Raw genomic sequence first — 19432 nt, 5'->3', positions numbered from 1 at the left:
TGAATGTCCTCTGTGTGTGGAACTGCCATCTAGGTAGTCCTACATTCCCATGAGCAAAACAGAACAACTTTCCACATGTGCTATGGGAATGAAAAAGAAACCACCCTAAATTAATGCTGCTTGAGTGAAAAAATGTAATCTACCAGGCTCTATAGTACTAATTTAGCTGAACTAAATTGGTTTGTTAGAAGTAGGCCTGATGCAGTATTCCCACAAAATTTCATAGGCCATGTTAAGTGTTAAGATCTGAATGGCTTGGAGAGCAAAAGTGATAATCAACTAAGGGACCCTGGCCAAACACACGCCATTGGATGTGATGGGGGAGCTGACTCCACAAGCAAACGTGAAAAGTGTTTTCACTAATTTCTAGCAGCCTGGAAGGTTTCTTCAGTAAGAGAAAATGTTAAAGTACATGAGTTTCCTCTTCTGGACATTTGCTGCTCACCAATAGCTTAATTTGCAGGATGCTTCTCTGCTTTTAGGATATAAAAAAGCTCTTCTCTATAAAAGGATAATCAAACCATTAAGGATTCCAATTCAACAAATGTTTATTGAATAAATTCTATGCAATTCCTGCCCTCAAACTGCTCTCAAGAGAGGCCAGCACGTAAATGCTAAAAATAACCTGCTCTTACTTTAATAGAGAAATATATAGAGTTTGGGGAAAATCGAAGTGTAAAATTCACTATGGTTGAGCATTTCTCCTCAGTCTTGACGCTTCTCATTAGAATTATTCAGTCTCAAACTCAATGAAGAACAGACCGAATATAAATTACTTTTCACATTGATCAGCTACTGAGGCTTCCACTTAAGTTTACGGGAGAAGGGTTCTAAGCCATTTCAACCCAAATTTCTTTTCTGTTCTTTTTCATACACTCTTTTTCTTTTCTAAACAATCTCTCTTTTTTACTTTTCATTTTTAATGATATTATAATCACACTAGAAAATTTGGAAAACACATTTTTAAGAAGAGAGGGAGAGAATTGTATAACTCTTACCTAACCACACATAGCATTTTGCTGTACTTCTTTTACCATCCCTAGGGTTTTTAGTTTTTATAGTTTTGTTTTTTTGTTTTTATATTTTCATACTCATGCTATACACATAATTTTAAACCTACTTTTTAAATTTAAGACTATCATAAGCATTTTTCCATGTTAGTAAATAGTTTTCAAATTATGACTACCAAATACTCACGACTACACCTAATTTGCTCAATACCCACCTATCATTAGACAATTAAGTTGTTGTCACTTTTCAAGGGGCCACTTGCTGGAAGCTGTGTGCCCGCATCATGAAGGGAAATGTCTCTGAGAACTGGATGACTTCCTCTGGTCCTTAGGGCTGTTGTTTGAACTTAATTAGTACCTCTTGATAGTCCACACCTCCCTGTTCAACCGCAGCTGCTCTTAAAGTCACAGAATGGGAAGCAACCTTCTCGATTGTCTAGTCCAATCCCATTTTCATCACAAATAAGCCACACCGAGCTCCCAGTGCTAGTGGTCAGTCTAGAGCCGGTACTAACACCAAGACCCCCAGACAGCATCCTGTACCTCTGTCCCCTCTCAGATGTTGTAGAATATTGAAAGCTTCTAAAGCAGACAGTGAGTGGCAAACTGTGGTATAAAAGGAATCTGGTCCCAATTCTACACTATTTTCAACATCAAGATGCAAAACCCTTTATCTCCTGCTTGTTTGTTTAATCTTCTCAAACACACTGAAAACATATCATCACTGTGATTTTAAACTATTAAGTATTGTCCAGGGAGGAACCCCAACAAGATTTAATTTAAGGTCAAAGAACAGGCGGGAAAAGCCATCATCACTTGGACACATTCCAAAGTGGTTAATTACATTTCATCTGCCTAAATTATCTTGTTACTTTAATCAAATATGGTAATAATTATCATTTCTTATCTCTGCTCGCTTCAGGAATGCAGCTTCAATTATTACCACTCCTGTGTCCCACCCCCAAGGGGTTGGGCAGAGAATGGCTTCTCTTCATTTGCGCCTTCTTTAGAAGAAACCCCATTAGATGGAAATACTTAAACTCACACAACAGGGAAAGGAGATGGGGAGAAGGAACAGATGATTCATGGAGTTATTCATTTTCCAAAAGGATGCTGTGCAGAATTCCTTTAATAACAAGCATCCCTTGTGTATTTTAAATGATTTAATTTTCCTTCATTTCCTTTCATGTACAGCTTCTAAGAATCACAATTGCTGCATTAAAATGAGGCATACTTTTATTTGAAAATAAATGATTCAGTAGGTCTGAGGAGGGACCTGAGAGTCTGCATTTCCAACAAGCTCCCAGCTGAGGTTCCTGCCGCTGCAGCTCCACAGACCACACTGAGAAGCAAGGCTGCAGGTGATTCCATGGCTTGGAACCATTGGTGACAGGTGGGTTTTAGTGTAAGGAAAACCTACAATGAGCACTACTTGGCCCTATTACCAGGAATTTTGTCCTTGAAGCTAATCTTCCTCTCCCTGTTTCAATTCAAGCTCATTTCAGTTTTTGAAAATACAGGAGAACCTGTCAGCTGCACCTCTATTTGATCATTTTAATTTATACTCCTTTTCTCCATTCTTGCCAAAACAATTCCACTTTTTTTTAACCTTTCTTCAAAGAATCATTATCTAGCCTTATAACAGAAAATGTATCAATAAGAAGATTGCAGTTGTCAATTTTTCTTTCTAGCAGTTTATAGGAAAAATATAGAGAGGAAAAATATCTCCATCATTTTCCTATTTTTCCACACTGAATTTCTTCCCCATTAGTGAGTATTTTAGCGGTTACTCTAATCACCTGTACAACAGTGGAATTATATTAGGTTTAGAGATTAATGTGCCCCTTCTCTATCTCTCCCCCCCTCCCCACCCCCACTACTGATGTCCATATTTAGTCATTTCCTTTCCTACCAGAAGGTGAGTTTACTCCTCAACAATTATTCACTGAGCACATGCCATACGCAAGGCAGTGTTTTAGACATTGGGAATTTAAAATGGTGAACAGAACAATGCAATTATGTGTTGGTAAGTATGGTTAAATATTGAGCAAGAAATCAGGACAAAATGTGTACCTCTGAGTGGATGCTGGATTACTTGAAGTCTTGGATTCTTTTCTCTTTGTAGCCTTTCCCTCGGGGAGCTCATCTGTTCTCTCATCATGCTGGAGACTCCCAAATCTATATTCCTAAACACTTTCAGGCCCATATTTCTCTTTTCTTTTTTTTTACATTCATCCAGCACTTTTTATTTTACAAAACATCATTCATACATTATTTGATGCAAGTTTCACAATAAATCTTTGAATTGGATGATGTTAAGAGACTCAACCAAGATCATTGGACTTCTTAAGTGAAAAAAACAGGGCTAAGCCAGTACTCGTTCTTATATTTCATAAGGCCTTTTTGTCCATGACGATTATAAGATAGGACAATGTCAAAACAAACTGGGGGGCGGGGGGGAGGAAGGCTTCCCTGGTGGCGCAGTGGTTAAGAATCCGCCTGCCAATGCAGGGGACACAGGTTTTAGCCCTGGTCTGGGAAGATCCCACATGCCGCGGAGCAACTAAGCCCGTGCGCCACAACTACTGAGCCTGCGCTCTAGAGCCCTCGAGCCACAACTACTGAAGCCTGTGCGCCGAGAGCCTGTGCTCCGCAACAAAAGAAGCCACAGCAATGAGAAGCCCTCGCACCGCAACGAAGAGTAGCCCCTGCTCACGGCAACTAGAGAAAGCCCGCGTGCAGCAACGAAGACCCAACACAGCCAATAAATTAAAAAAAACAACAACAAACAGCACTGGGGGAAATATCTTTTTAATGTTTTGTTTAAATGAAAAGTTAAACATTCATCCAGGCCCATATTTCAAACTGATCATATCAATACAACATGATAAAACCACAATAATCTCTTTCCTGTCAAATCACCTCTCTTCTTTTTATTTTTCCATATGTGCAATGACACCTCCACTCTTTCACAGCAGGTTCTAAATCTCAGCCTTTTCTGCCTCTTTCACATCCATAGTTAATGTATTACCAAGATCTCTCGATTCTTATCTCACAGTACCTAACAAATTTGATTTTTCCTCCCATTCCAAAGCTATCATCCTCCAAGATGTTCAACCACCAATGGACTCTCCCTCTTCTAAAGTTGATATGTTCTTATTCATGTATTCATCAATTCATTTTTATTACTTTAATCATATTTATTATGTACTTTGCTGGTGAAATGTTTTATGAGTGGTTCTGTGAAAATTATAAAGATAATTAATAGGAGGTCCCTTCCCTTAAATTCTATATAACATAGTGAATAGCACAAATATATAGAACTTTATTACACATACATATTTCCTCTACAGCTTAAAGTTTCATAAGGCTACATAACTCTATTGATCGATCAGGAAAATATGTTTTTGTTACCCTGAATGTAATACTGCCACTGGAGATGGGGACGAGCCCTCACCGAAAACTAATGCTATGAGTGAGGAACCAGTGTGCCCCTAGAATAATACAGCTGCTGTGCTTGAAAGACTCTGAGCTTTGTGCATCCTACCAGTGGGTGACACAGCAATTAGAATGTTTACTCTGTGGTGTACTCATCATGATGCTGAGGGTGACAGGAAAAAGAGACCAAGAGTTTGATGTCATTGAACTTACAGCTATTACAAATATGTATTAATCTCTAGTACTTGACACCTTCTATTTGCTTGAAAAACTTGCAAGGGCAATGTTAATTTTGGATAAAGATACACACTTTCCTAGGAATGCAAGTAGCACGTGAGAGCAAGTAAACTGCATTTGACTGCACTGCAGTATCACTAAATGGTTTGTGCTGTTTCTGTGTTCCAAAAGGGACTATAAGATGACCTATTATTTTGTACTTCCTCTGTATTTCCTACTGCAAATCACCCAGATCTGGATACTACATCATCTGCTTTCATATAATCTATTCAATCTTGCCCTCCTCAATCCTGTACTGACTCTAGTTTTACTGGGCACAGCCCTTAGTGGTCTGCATGGCACTGGTTTCAAACTACCTTCCATCCTAGAACCCCACCCCATCACTGCCATCTACTCATCTTATTCAGGTCTTCAAAGACATCTCAGGGGACAATACTTCCACGCAACCTTGCCAGTTCCTCCAGAAATCATGTCTCCCTTTCAGGCCACCTACTGCACAATTTTTTATGCCATTCATTTCAACACTCTAGGATATTATTCCACACTGTCTTCCACTGCTCGCTCATTGGTTCCCATGCATAAGTCCAGTTCCACCAAATTATTGCAGATAGATACAGAGCAGGGAGAAGACCTTAGGGAGGTCATTTTAATCGATCTATTAATGTTTTCCTTGGTCTTACAACTGCACCTGTGTTAGAATCAGTATATCAAGTTTTCTTCACATAATATATATTCTCTAAGACCAAGGTGAATTATACTATTACATATAACTAATGATTTTTACATAAAAGTAATTTTATAATCTCTTCTCAAATTCTAATTTTATATATCGTACTGATAATGATAGTATATAAAGGAATCTATCAGAAATTATTTCTCAGACTACTTTCAAAACCATTACCTTTCCCAGTGGCTACACACATTAGGGTCTTCAAGGTTCAGAGATGATGCTGTCCTGATCCAGGGGCATAACAGTATACAGATAAAGCCCAGGCATGAGTTCAAAGAAATAACCATTGTTTCTGAAGAACAGCCTACAAGGAAAAAAATCCAAATTAAAGATGCGTTAAAATGACCCAAACAGAATTCTTCTGAGTACATCAACTATTCAGTACCAGTTGTTACTAGGGCTGAAACATGCATAACGAGTCTTGGATTTAAGATGGGTCACCAGATTTCATGGTCCAGGAGAGAGAGATGCTTCTTATGTTGTCAGGATGGCCACCATTTTGTAAATTACTAAAAACTGGAGGTGAAATAGACAGGACTTGGTGATTGATGTGGGAGTAAGAGCGAGGAGGGTTGCCTGATAAGGCCCCTTGGGTGGAGGGTGAGCCCCTCATGGAAGCACAGAAGCCCTCCTCCTGGGAGGCAGGGGAGGGCAGGGGTGTGGGGAACTTGGCCCTTAGTAAGGAGGAAAAGTTTGTCACACTATATAAAATTATTTTATATAATCATTATAAAAATGGACATAGAAATAGCTGATCCAGGATTTCCCTGGCGGTCCAGTGGTTAAGACTCATCGCTTCCAGTGCAAGAGACGCGGGTTCAATCCCTGGTCAGGGAACTAAGATCCCACATGCCGCGAGGCCAAAAAAAAAAAAATGATCCATTTACTAATTAAAAAGAAAACAAGCATTAGCCTGCCTGTTGGTAAACTAGTGAAACTAGAAACAACTGGTCAGATTATGGGACTAAGCAGTTATTTTCTGGGTGAGAGCTGGCATTTTGAGAAGTTGTACTAACTTTCCACACCATGAGGTTACCAGTTTTTAGTATCTGGGAACCAAATTCATTGAATAATAATCTTGTGGTTTTAAAAGGTAAGTTTATCTTAAAACAAACAAATAATAAACAACAATATGGGCAAACACCTAACCTTAGGAAATAGTTTATCCTTCAGATTCCAGACAATAGATTAAATGAGGAAGTATTAAGTTCTTTAAAATCAAGACTGTTATAAGCACAAGTATATTAAGTATATTATGACAAGTTACCTACCTCTAAATCCACAAAGGCTAAAACAAAAGAAAATGTTTGATTTGGAATAAGGAATAAACGCCATGGATTTGTAGGATAATTAAAAGATAATGAATGTAAGCCACTATGAGAGGTAGTGAAATCTTTAAGAGGGAGATTTCAATCATCATGAAATAATTCCAACATATAAAGCATAAATGAGTAGCCAAAATATTGCTTATAAATTAATTCAAATTACTGATGTTTCTCACAGGCTAACCATCATGAAGTTGTAAGATCTGAAGCTTAACATGATATAATTAAAGAAGCTATGCTACTTAACAGAAATAAATACAACGTAATGATGATGATGATGATGATAAACAATAACAGCTAACATTTCCTGACCTATTACTCTGTGCCAGGCACAGTGCTGAACCTTTTATGTGAATTACCTATTTAGTCTGCACAGTAACTTACGTAGGTATTTTTATCATTCCCATTTCACAGTTAAGGACATGTAATATACTGTGATGGTTTCCTCATCCATCAAAAAACGTAAACCTTTTATATTTTGGTTGTAACAAATAAGCATGGCAAATATCTCTCTGTCTCATTGCCTTATCTATGTCAGGTAAGTGTTCTGTTTCAATGAAGTGTCAAATATGTATCTTAACTTTCATTCTTTCCTAAAGACAAAACAAGAGCTGGTCAGCAGTAATCTGCCAACTACTCACAAACAATTACCCCAAATTGGAAAGTTTATATCCTGAGTGACCAACTCAGACTCAAACCATCCATTTCCCAATTAGAAATGTTTAGTCTGTAAAGTTGGAAATTGCTGGAAGCAATGAATCAAACTGCCAAGAAAAAGGATGAGGCTGTGTTCTCTCTCTTTTTTTTAAAAATAAATTTATTTATTTATTTTATTTTTGGTTGCGTTGGGTCTTCGTTGCTGCCCGCGGGCTTTCTCTGGTTGCAGTCAGTGGGGGCTACACTTCGTTGCGATGCTCGGGCTTCTCACTGCGGTGGCTTTGCTTGTTGCGGAGCACAGGCTCTAGGTTCGTGGGCTTCAGTAGTTGCAGCACGCAGGCTCAGTAGTTGTGGCTCATGGGCTTAGTTGCTCTGCGGCATGTGGGATCTTCCCAGACCAGGGCTCGAACCTGTGTCCCCTGCATTGGCAGGTGGATTCTTAACCACTGAGCCACCAGGGAAGTCCCTGTGTTCTGTTTTAATGTAAAAATTTTAGTGTTAATTTGGTATCTCTTTTTGTTTTGCACTTGATGCATGGCCCTGTGAAGGGTTTAACCTCACGAAGGGGATGGCAGAAAAAAAAAGAAAAAGCAGAATTTGGTCACCTCCTTATTGCTTCTGAAATTCAGCATACAGAAAAATCAAACTGCACTGCAAAGTTGCTGGCGGCATTCATGGAAGGGAAAATATCAGTACATTTAAATTTGTATATATGCCACTCGGTCTCTTATTCCCAAAGCATTTTCCAAATCAAAATTAGAAAATTAACTGAGTTCTAGAATAATCTACATTAAAGTATAAAATGTTCAAAGCAAAAAGAATTGCTAAATCAAGAAGAAGGGATCGTGCAAACTCACATGAATTGATTAAAACCATTTAAGAAAATAATTCATATGTTATATTGATACATGGTAGGGGGAGAAGACATTTCACAAATGTGCCAATGAGCTGTAAAGGAGTATAGAAATGCAACATTTCTCTATATTCAGAAACATGGGTGGTCCTTCCTTTTGTTTGTCTTGTCACTGATAGGCAATCAAAACAAGTGGGTAAGGCATTTCATATAACTTTTCCCTTTTTGATTTGTTTTCTTCTGTAGGTTTTGATGAGTAAATGTGTGTACTTTTTTCCTTTGTGTCTGTCCTGAAGGAAAAAACTTCAATAAACATTTTTCTTCCTCATTTCTCTTTTAAGCTGTGCCATCTTGTCTGACACTATAATCTTAGAGCGCAAATGAAAACAAAATACAATCTTTACAAAATAGCATTATTTCAACTGAAAAAAAAAAGGCAACACAGTGGTGATATGCTTCCTTGAAACAGACATTTTGAAAATATTCAAAACTCTAAATTGGATATTGAGCTACCCCTACCCACCCAGTCTTTGCCTTCAAATAATTTTCCTCATGGTTACGTTCAACAAAATTTTAAATGTAAAAAAATAAAGAGACATTTGCATGAACCCCCTAGTGCCAAACTTGATTGCATTCCATATCATTCACTTAATTATTATGGAAAAATCAAAACAGAAAATCAGTAGAACTGATTAGCATCGCTAAAGTGCTCCTATTAGAAAGAGGAAACACAGCAGGCAGAGTTAACTCTTACTGCCTACTGGGAAGGCAGGCTTTGCTAATTCTACTACAAAAACCTCAATAAACAATCAGGTTGAATAAAATCCTTACAATGGATGAGTCCGAGTTGTGATGACAGGGAGTAGTTTCTTTATCAGTGTGTTAGGGAGAAATAAATACTGGGGCGTTGACTTGCTAATTTATTTTTGCAACAACAGAAGGATAAATGATTCCAGACAATTCTTTCTGGCTCTAAAATCTATTTCCTTACTAGAATCATTAAGTGCACACATAGAAATAACTTGGATGCCCTTACCCATTGTTTTTTCAAGCTCACTACTCTAAAATCCTCTCACAGTTCTCTCGATGAAAAGTGATTTATTGATTAAGAACAGCCTCATTCTCACAATTTCCCCCCTGGATACCAAGAGTCACCTAGTCTACTGATCACTCTATCACGTTATCTATAAAGGATGTACTAGCTTTACCTTGAATCACTCAGAAAGGCTGCCCAGATGTGCTGTATGCTTCCTGGAGCTCTGAACCTGTGAATAGAGTATCAAAGGTCCAGCTTCAGGGTAGTCAAGATGTCAAAAGAGTAACGCTTGCTGGTTGCCCCAAGAACAACCTCAGACGGGGACTTCCATGGGAAATACTACTTCACCGATAAAAGGAATCCCTGAGGACCTGTCCTGATTTCTATTTTCACCACCCAAAGCTAGTTATTCTAATAACGTATTAATTTACTCAAGCATAACTACACATTGGAAGCAGTACAATGCTATCTATTTTCATCTGGGGATCCTCACATCATTTTGCTAACATCAAATACCACAACCAAGCTATGCTTCTAAGTCAAACTAAATCATGGTGTAATGGCAGCCCCCCAGCATTCCTTGGAAGCTTCTAATAATAAAAGTTAAATGAGTGTGGCTATTAACATTTAAAAAAAGAAAAATATTCTCAAATCCTATTTTATAAACTTATAAGGATTTTATAAACAACCAAAAAAAATCCCAACACATTAGCACGAAGTGGGTGTTTAATATCAGTTCTGGCATTCACTGAGCACCTCACATCAAGCAAAAACTGGGCAAACCCCTGAGGCTGCCAGGCACTGAGATACCCTGAGGGGCTCACACCACACGGAGAACGGCCACAACCGTTGGCCGTCTCAACGCAGCAGGATGCAGCCACAATTAAGGATTAAGACTGAAAGAGCTGCTGGGGTAACATAGAGGTACAGCCTCACCTACTTAACCAGCCGCCCCACAGGTGTAATCTAGCTGGCATTAAGGGAGACTTTTGGGGAGGCTATGGTCACCCGCTCATCATCAACTTTGGAAAGTACTCTACAACATCCCTGTAAATCCATCTCCTACAACATATGGAAAAAAGTCCACAAACAGTACTCACTAAGGATCTAAGTGCAAGCAACTGTGGGGAGTATTATGACTTATAAAGCATGGTCTCTAGCTTCAATAGTTCAAAATCTACTAGGGAGGAAGATTATAAATAAAATATAATTATTTGTTCAAATGAGTTCAAATGAGTCAATGTAGAAAGAATTGCCAGAGTTTTAAGAAGATAGAAAAATCGATGTGAGCAGTGAAGGCTCATGAAAGAGGTCAAACTTGAAAAGAATGTTTCCAAAAGGAGAAAAACTAGAAATCACTGAGTGCATACCTCGTACCTCGCACCTCACATGCATAATCTCATTGGCTGAGATTAAATGTTTCACTTGAAATCAATTAAAACAGAGCAGTGATTCGAACATGGCTGGCTGATGACTGCAACATCTGCGATCTGCCCTCAGCATCACATCAGGATTAAAGGAAGCCTTTGGGTAAATGAATATAATGGGGAAGGGCCATGAAGCAGAGAAAAAAGTGTGAATCAAGCCCTGAGAGTGGAGAGCAGGAGGTCTTGTAAGGAATCATGAGAAGCAGTGCTAGAAAGGAAGGTAGAACTTCTTGATGAAGGGTCTGGAGCCCCAGGCTAAGGAGTTCAGATGGTTTTATTCTGTCAGCAGTGGAATACACTTAAGTCTATGAGCAGGGTGCATTATTTGATGAAAGAGGTGTTTTGAAGGTTAACACAGAGTAGGTGTTCAAAATCCAACCAAGGGATTGCCTCCTGGTGGCAAAGAAAGTGAGTGGCGGTTAGTGTCTTCGGGTGTAACATGGGATCTCCTGTCCCAGGGTGGTAGCCTCAGGAATGGGAAGTATGTGAGAAAGCAATGAAAGAAAGAATTGGCAGGATTGGGAGACATACTAGAAAATAGGGTTGATATCTGGGAGGGCTGTTTGGGGTTTAAACCATTCTCAATCCCAGTTATATTTTCTTGGTTCAGTCTATTTTTATCTCCTACTGGGAAAACAATACATCTCTTCTTTATTAGAAAAAGACTTCAAACTTCAAAACTTCAAACACTACTTCTCATTCCAGAATTCAGTAAATAAAATTATATTTATTTTCCTAAACTCTCACAATTTAATATTCCTCAGTAATATTCCTACCTATTCTTCCCAACATAAAGATCTCTAATTTTTTTGGCCCATCCAACAACAACAACAAAATAGCCCTTTATCCCTTTTATAAGATACACTCCTTCTTTCCCTTTTTCAACAGCTATGATTTGGCAGCACTAATTATACCCTATTGTTGTAGCCAGCCTCCCGGATGGCCTCCAATGAATTCTGTCTTGTGTAAACCCTTCTCACAATGAATAGACTTATGTAACCAATAGGATATTGCAAAACTGACAGAGTATAACTTCCAAACCTAGGTCATCAAAGGCGTTGCAGTTTCCATCTTGCTTTTTGGATCACCATTCTGCAGGAAGCCAGCTGCCATGTCATTAAGACACTCAAGCAGCCCTATAGAGAGATGGACATAGTGAGGAACTGAGGCCTCCTGCCAACAGCCATGTGAGTGGATCCTCCAGCCCCTGTCAAACCTTCAGAAGATGGTAGTCCCTGCTGAAATACCGGCTACAACCTCACGAGACCCTGAGCCAGACCCACCAACTAAGCTTCTCCCAAATTCCTGACCCACTTAAACTGTGAGATAATAAATGTTTGTTGTTTTAAGCCACTAAGTTTTGAGGTAATTTGTTACACAGCAATAGATATCCAATATGCCTATATTTCACTATGTCTATACCAAAAATATTTTGACTTCCAAAATAGCTCTCAAAAATGCCCGCCATTTAGTTGGCATCTTCAGTATCAGTTGTACACAAAAGAAACCACCTGCAATGCTTCTGAAATCTTTTCTCTACATTAGAACTCCTGGCAAGAGCCCATCAACTTCTAATTGCACTTTGACTTATTGCGTCCCTAGAGGCATGACCTCACAATACCTGTGTTTTAAGGTGCATCTGCTGCTTTTCCACACAAAGCACTGTCCCAAATTATCCTGCCATTTATCCTTAACCATCTAACATCTGACTATCCAGAAGAGTTGATCTGCTTCACAACTTGGAGAGTTCATCACGTGATATGTGCAATGTCATTTGTAAAATATTAAATGAATGGATTCTAGACTTTTCCATAAGTTAATTTTTCATCTACCAATACATGTTCCTTTATTCCTAGTCTTCTGTGATTATCTTTGATTAGATGGCATATAGAATTTAATTATTTCATTTTGTTAACTTTTTATTTTAAAACAATTTCAAATATATTTGAAAGCTACAAAAATAGAACAAAGAGTGCCCTTCACCCAGACTCACTAGTTGCTAACACTCTGCCACATTTACTTTATCACTCTCTATCTACATACACATATATAGGCAATATATATACATATTCTTTAACCATTTGAGAGTAATTTGTACATAAGCAAATACTTCTAAATACTTCAATTTACATTTTCTAAAAAGAAGAACATTCACCTATGTATAACCCAACTGTCTGAGGAAATTTAACACTGATGCTAAACTACCATCTAACCTATAGACCTAATTCAAATTTCATCAACTGTCCTAATAATGTAATTATTTTAACAATGTTTCACATAGACATTGTTCAAAGCCTTTGCTGAAGAACAAACATTTGTTTTCTCAATCAGCAGACATTGGTCAGGGACATTTCTGCCCTCCAAGAGTTTCTAAACTAATGTGAGAGCTGTATCATGTGGATAGTAATAACAAGGCAATAAAAATTATGATTAGGGTCAAAAGAGGTTACAAAATAAGTATGGAAGTTAAGAAAGTATTTCCAGCTGGAGAGTGGGATAAGAGCATATTGAGGGCTGTGCTGGGTAGATGGAGCAGGGGAGGTTGTACCCAAAGGAACGAGTAGGAGCAAAAGCAAGAGAAAGCAGCTTCCCAGAGGGAAAAGCAAATGGGCAAGGCTGTCTGGAGCACAGAGTAGAAAATCAAGTGAGTAGAAAAGGAATTTTAGAGCCAGGTCAGGAATGGCATTGAATATCATGGTTTAAGATTTACTCAAGGTAAAATATCCAAACACTTCATGAGACCTCAGGCAGTCCAGGAATAAATGTGCATAAGAAAAATGAACTAGAAAATAGAACTTGATCAGCCCAGAAAGAAAGGGAGACTACTGTTTTTTGTTTTCTTTCAACCAACAATACTAATTAAAGAAGCTGGACATTTCAGTTTGACCAATCCCCTGACACAGTACAAGCAGGAAAAAATCCAACGGAAACAGAATGAATGACAAAATAAGGCAATTTCCTTTAGAAAGGAAAAGTCAAATTAAAGGGTAAGAGGAGAAAATATCAGTAGAATTCTCTGATGTGCAGCAGGATACTTTGAGTGTCATCAGCATCTTAGGTCTTTCCTTGCACACAGGGCTGGGGGGAGGACAGAACGATAACAGGAAACCTAAGTATTTGCACAGTCCCTCTCCTCTCAGGCAGGTCCGTTTCAATGGTGCATGCTGCTATAGTAGGAAAGATGACGACGTTCATCTGCCCCCATCACTGGCATGACAAGGGGAACCTGCTCGTCCAACTCTAGGTCATTGTGCTAACCCTCAATTCCTGAGACACTCACCATTAGGCACAGCTGAGCAATCCAAGTCAAGCCTTACTTTCCTCAAAGATAATTTCTTAGAGAAGACAACAGAGGAACACAAACCCCATGAGGAAAAGAATTTCTATGGAACCAAGATTTTAGAAAAGTCTCCTGTCAGTTGCATCTATCTAGATTCTATTAAGGCAAACACACACACACACACACACACACACACACACACACACACATGTGTCTTACACACATACTATTCCTCTATTTTTAATACTTCATAACAGGCCATATAATTGAAGTTTTTAACATTCATTTCGCTCCCCAAAATTTTCCAGAGCACTACACATATCCTGGGTTCCACAGAGCGTTTGTGCTAAAAAATAGAACAGAAAGTTATAGTTTATGGTTTTATGGAATCCAGTCAAAATCCTTTCGTTTTATGAACGGAATAACTGAAGGCCCAAGTTAGGATGACCTGACCATGATCACGGAGCTAGTCTGTGGGTAGTCTGACAGTAGATCACAGAACTCAGGTTTCTTAACTCCAGTCACATTATTAATACCGCTCCATCAGGTATAATAGTCATAGTCTTCCTAAAATAATACTCCATCTGTGCATTGGAGCCTCTTGAAATGCAAATTCATTCAAAATTAGATTCTTCAAGTGACCAAGCAACATCCTCGTCAAAACTGAAAATGTGAATTGGAAAGTACATAAGGTATTTCCATGTTTAGACTGTACAGATGGTTCAAATAATCAATGACAGCGGAACTCCACTGCCATTCTTCCCAGGGTTACTCAGTTCTGAACCACTAATCCAGACCAGGATGCAGAGTGACCACAGACATCTCTAGCTGCAGGCATTGCCACAAAAGAGTCTGGACACTTTTATCCACATGGTTTTAAGCCCACATGGGCAAAAGCTTTGAAGATTTGAGAAAAAATGTGAGGAAATTGCTGAGGAAGTGTAAGTAGGCAGAAGGTAATTACTCAAAGCTGCACTTGGCAGGACATTCTGGCGAAAATGCTGGGGCTGCCATCTCTCCCACTTCCGCTTCCTCACCAACAGCATCTATGTGCAAATATAAGAAGCCACAACCCAAACCCCAACTTTATGACTCTTAAAAATAGGGCTTTGTTTTAGTAGATGAAGTGCCACATGCTGAAGCAGCAGCACCACTTCCTGTGGTATCGAGACAGATCTTTTATTCAAGAATTGACTCTGTCTGACCCTGAATAATAGTTTGAGAACAATCTCATATTGATAGGAAAGTTAAGAGCCATTCTCCATACTACTTCCTTCATTCACATTATCCATAACACTCTCTTCTGATTTCCCTGTATCTTATTTGTCCTTCTCTGCCATTTTTAGGAAAATTCAGGATCTGGATGCCATGGGGACAGGAAGGTATAGCGACTGACGTTCTAGTCTGGCTCAGTGTCAAACTTTGATCACTGATGGGTCACTGATTCTCTCTCGCTTTACTTCCTGTTCAGAAATATCAGCCAGGAAAGCAGGTTTAATGGCAAGGAAACTTAAAATGAGAGTTGTATTTTCCATTTGCCTTTCTTATAAACCTCCAGAATGCCTATGATTCATCGACTTTTGTGTGAAGGTGACCATTAGCAGGAAGCTGGTCCAGTATCCTAATTTCACAGATGATGATGCTGTGACCCAGAGAAATTACGTGTATGCCCAAAGTCACAAACCTATTTCATAAATAGCTTCTCCTTAGCCTAATACTGGACCAAAATGCAAGATCCTATCAGTTTGTCCTGTACAATATTATGAACTGCTACACACAAAGATAATAAAGACGAAATTACTTTTTTTTTCTGCGGCTGATGCCAGTCTTAACAGAACACAAATATACAAGTTATAGGCCCTGGGGTTCTTATAAAAGTTTAACTTTAAAATATTGACAAATGGCCAAGACTTTAATCAGGTAACTCGTGAATGCGCTTTCTCATTCCAAGGAGGAGGAGCTCACCATGAGTTATGTCCACCCAATCTCTGCATAGAAGGAGCAGAGTAGACACAGCCTCATAAAAGTTTTGCTAATGGCTGAGGCAAAGGAGTTGATGAAAGATAAATGGACATTCCCCCAATTCCTCAGCGCAATGATGCCTTTTTGGTTCTTTGTAATATCCTTGGTACTTAGAACAGCACCTCACAGAGAGGAGGGCAAAAGAATGAATGAAGAACAAATGAATGAATAAATAACTTTAAAGAATAATAAAGTATAGAGAAGAGTCAAGTATGTAGACTTGAATAAAGAATTTAAGTAAAGAAAACTAGTTTAAAGAAGAAAAAGGTTTGGATCTGGTAGAACTTCTCCAGCAAGATTTGGAGTTGGTAAATTGAACAAATAAAAATCTGTTGAAAATACATATATTTCAAATTATGGGTTTTTCAAGAACTAATAATTTTTATGTACTATGAGTCCATTGTACATCTCTTATATAACTTAAAGTACCTTTTATTTTTTAAAAATTCTGGGGGAGGACTTTGTTACTTTGAAATAGGGCATAATTTTACAACTCTTATGGGCATTTTAATTTTTCTCTCTCATTCTCAGCCAAATATGCTTGATCTTCTTATGGGAAATATTTCTCATTAATTTATTTTTCATTATTTTTTAGGGCTTAAGGCAATTTTCCAATGGCAAAATCACTGCAAGAGTCGTTATCTCTTACTGCAAGTATTTATAAGCTTTGTATATTCTAGGATGATTTTATAATTATTTTTTAACACAGCATTTGGCAATTTTTATCTGCTTTCCAATGTACTTTTAAATTCATTTTCAGTCCAACTGTATCTACTTAGTATGGTCCCAGCATTTTAAATTGGTTATCACTTTTATATCTTATCAAAAACTTCTATCAGGAATGAGGAAATGGCCAGTATTTTTTTTGGGGGGGGGGGCTCTTCCTGAGTCATTAAGTTTTTAATTTTATTTTAACACTGGAATACAAAATAAAGAGTTGAGAAATATATGCCTCTATCATTTATTATTAACTTAGTTTCATTCTTCATTCTAACTACAGCAATAAACAGTTCTGTGGTATTGGTCCTTTAGTTTGACCTTTTGTTGTAAAGATAAAGTAGGTTTTAAAACCAAGACCTAGAACCACTAACTTTTTTTTTTTTTTTTTTAGTATTAGTTGTTTTGTTTGTTTGTTTGTTTGTACTGCAGGTTCTTATCAGTCATCAATTTTATACACATCAAAGAACCACAAACTTTTGACTAGTTTTTCAGTTTGATCAATTTATCCTTTTTCCAATTAACCTCCAATTCATCCTCCATGCTGCCACCAATCCTCTCAAAACACATATCAGAACATCACACTTTCATACTTAAAAGCTTTTGAGAGTTTGCCTTTGTGGTAAAGCCCAAACTGAGCCTTATCACCCAGCAAATTCCCACAGGTATATATCACTTCTAAATATCACTTGAGCAATCCTTGCTACTTGAATTTCCCAAAATATTACACGTTCTCACTCCTCTATGTCTTTCCCCATGCTGTTCTTTCTTCTTGGAATGCCCTTAACTATCTGGTCAACTTAATTTTCACTAGTTCCTCAAGAATCAAAGGTTACTTCCTCTTAGAAGAGCTCCCAGGCCAACCTAGACATCCTTCTTCTTTGCCCTCATAACCCCTGGGGCATCCGGGGAGTAGATGATGTGGACTTTGTCAGAGTAATAACAGACACTATTTTATTCACCATTTTCTTACTCATCTCTCCACTAGCTGGTAAACTCCCTGATATCAAAAGGGTACACTGTTCATCTCTACATATTCTTACCACATATGGAGGGCTCAATAATATTTCAAGATTTTATCCCATTTAATTGCTAAACTATACTACTACAAAGGGAAATCCTGGAGTTGAAATAAAATGATTACAATACTAGTGAATATAAACATAGAAAAGCAATTAAACCTTTGCTAGAAAAATAGTTGTTCAAAATTAGAGAAAAAAATTATGTTGTTTCTATAGAGAACCTATGGACACTTTCAAGGGCTTAATTAATAGTTAGTTACTCTGTAAGTTCATTTAAAAGCTAAAGGTTTTCTTTTCATTGGCATTCCTTTATTCTCAGTAAGCACCCCTGCTCAAACATGGCTACATTTGGTCATGATTTTTGTAGACCTATATTCATCTCAGCTGTGGGCAAAGTGAGGTGACCATGAGTATACATTTGGGAGCAGCAAAGGGAGGGACCAGGATGCACTGGGATTCACGCAATATAAGTAACAAAGAAAGGTACAGGAGTCAGGGGCAAAGGAGCAATGGAACCAAACTCTCAATGGCAGCCTTCTGCTGTGCTAAGAACTCTTGGGGACAGTTGAGTCCCCATGGCTGAAGAGCACAATTCCTAGGGCCTTTCTGTGTGGGCTGGTAGAGGGACCCATCCCAGCAAACTTCATCATAAAAACAATGTCTGGGAACACACCAGAACAAACCCTCAATAATTAGCAGATTATTACAGTCTACTGTAACTGAAGGACCACCCTGCTTCAACGCGTTCATGAAGTGCAATATAAATATAGTTTAGAAAAGGGAAAGTTTATATTATAAAGTCATGTTAAATATATCCTTGAAATATAGAAAGGAAAAGAACTTTAAGCTCATTTTGAGAACTACCTGAGGCCTTTGATGGTCTTTGATGAAGGTCACATTGTGATACAAGCAAAAGAAGATTTTAATGGACCCCGAATGTACATAAGTGTCATACATTACCCAAACAAGGAAAGAAAATGAAAAGCACAGGTGGGCATAAATGCACACCAAGTATAACACTAAGAATAAATAAATAAACTGTAACATTAACATCAATATAGTTATAGGTTTCATGGTGATTAATACCTTTACTTTCAAGCAGATTCTAATAACTCTTTAAGGGCAATCTGAACCAAAAAAGCTAAAGGTATTTGAACTGAAGCCATGAGTTCTGAACTCTGCAGGGCCACAGGCTTTGCAATTTATGACATTTTTTTTAATCTCTTCCCTTCCTCCGTTCTTGATCTTTTAAATGTCATTTGTCTTTTCCCTTTATTATAAATACCCTTCCTTGACTCTTTTTTTAATTTCAAAATTTCTAATAGTAGTATCTTCATTTTATCATAAATATTGGAAACTACAGGCAGCACAAAGCATTCAAGATTAAGTTGACCCCATCATACTGAATACCTTAATTTCCTTCTTATGAATAAGTCCCTATAAACTATATTACTGTCATTTGTTCAAGGTTTTAAACTTTCTAATCATTTAATTTTAAAAGGGAAAATAAAATATAATGGATTTAAACTATACATGAAGCCTAGCTCAATTGAAGAATCTATGGAGGATGGAAAAAGTTTCCTGCATGGATTATATTTTTCTTGCTCTGCTAATTTGAAAGGGTCTATGATTAATTTCTATGATTCCCTTGGGTCAACATGTACACCTCCCCTAACTG

The 19432-nt window shown here is 37.9% G+C and overlaps 1 protein-coding gene across 12 annotated transcripts in view; it reads right to left on the bottom strand.

Moving 5' to 3' along the window:
* The window catches only part of MEGF10 (multiple EGF like domains 10), a 364824-nt gene that overhangs the window by 114430 nt on the left and 230962 nt on the right, over positions 1-19432 (bottom strand). For 11 of the 12 annotated variants that reach the window (XM_059916984.1, XM_059916982.1, XM_059916993.1 and 8 more), the window contains one exon: positions 5587-5719. In XM_059916984.1, the coding sequence (XP_059772967.1) occupies positions 5587-5702 (116 nt within the window). In that variant the 5' untranslated portion in view covers positions 5703-5719. Of the gene's footprint in view, positions 1-5586; positions 5720-9458; positions 9510-19432 lie in introns of those variants that run through there. The other variant, XM_059916992.1, reaches the window with a different exon arrangement.

Source organism: Balaenoptera ricei, chromosome 3 (genome assembly GCF_028023285.1).
Source record: "Balaenoptera ricei isolate mBalRic1 chromosome 3, mBalRic1.hap2, whole genome shotgun sequence".
Taxonomy (NCBI): Eukaryota; Metazoa; Chordata; class Mammalia; order Artiodactyla; family Balaenopteridae; genus Balaenoptera; species Balaenoptera ricei.
Note: the sequence above shows the minus strand (reverse complement) of the source record. Positions and strands in the feature narration are given on the sequence as shown.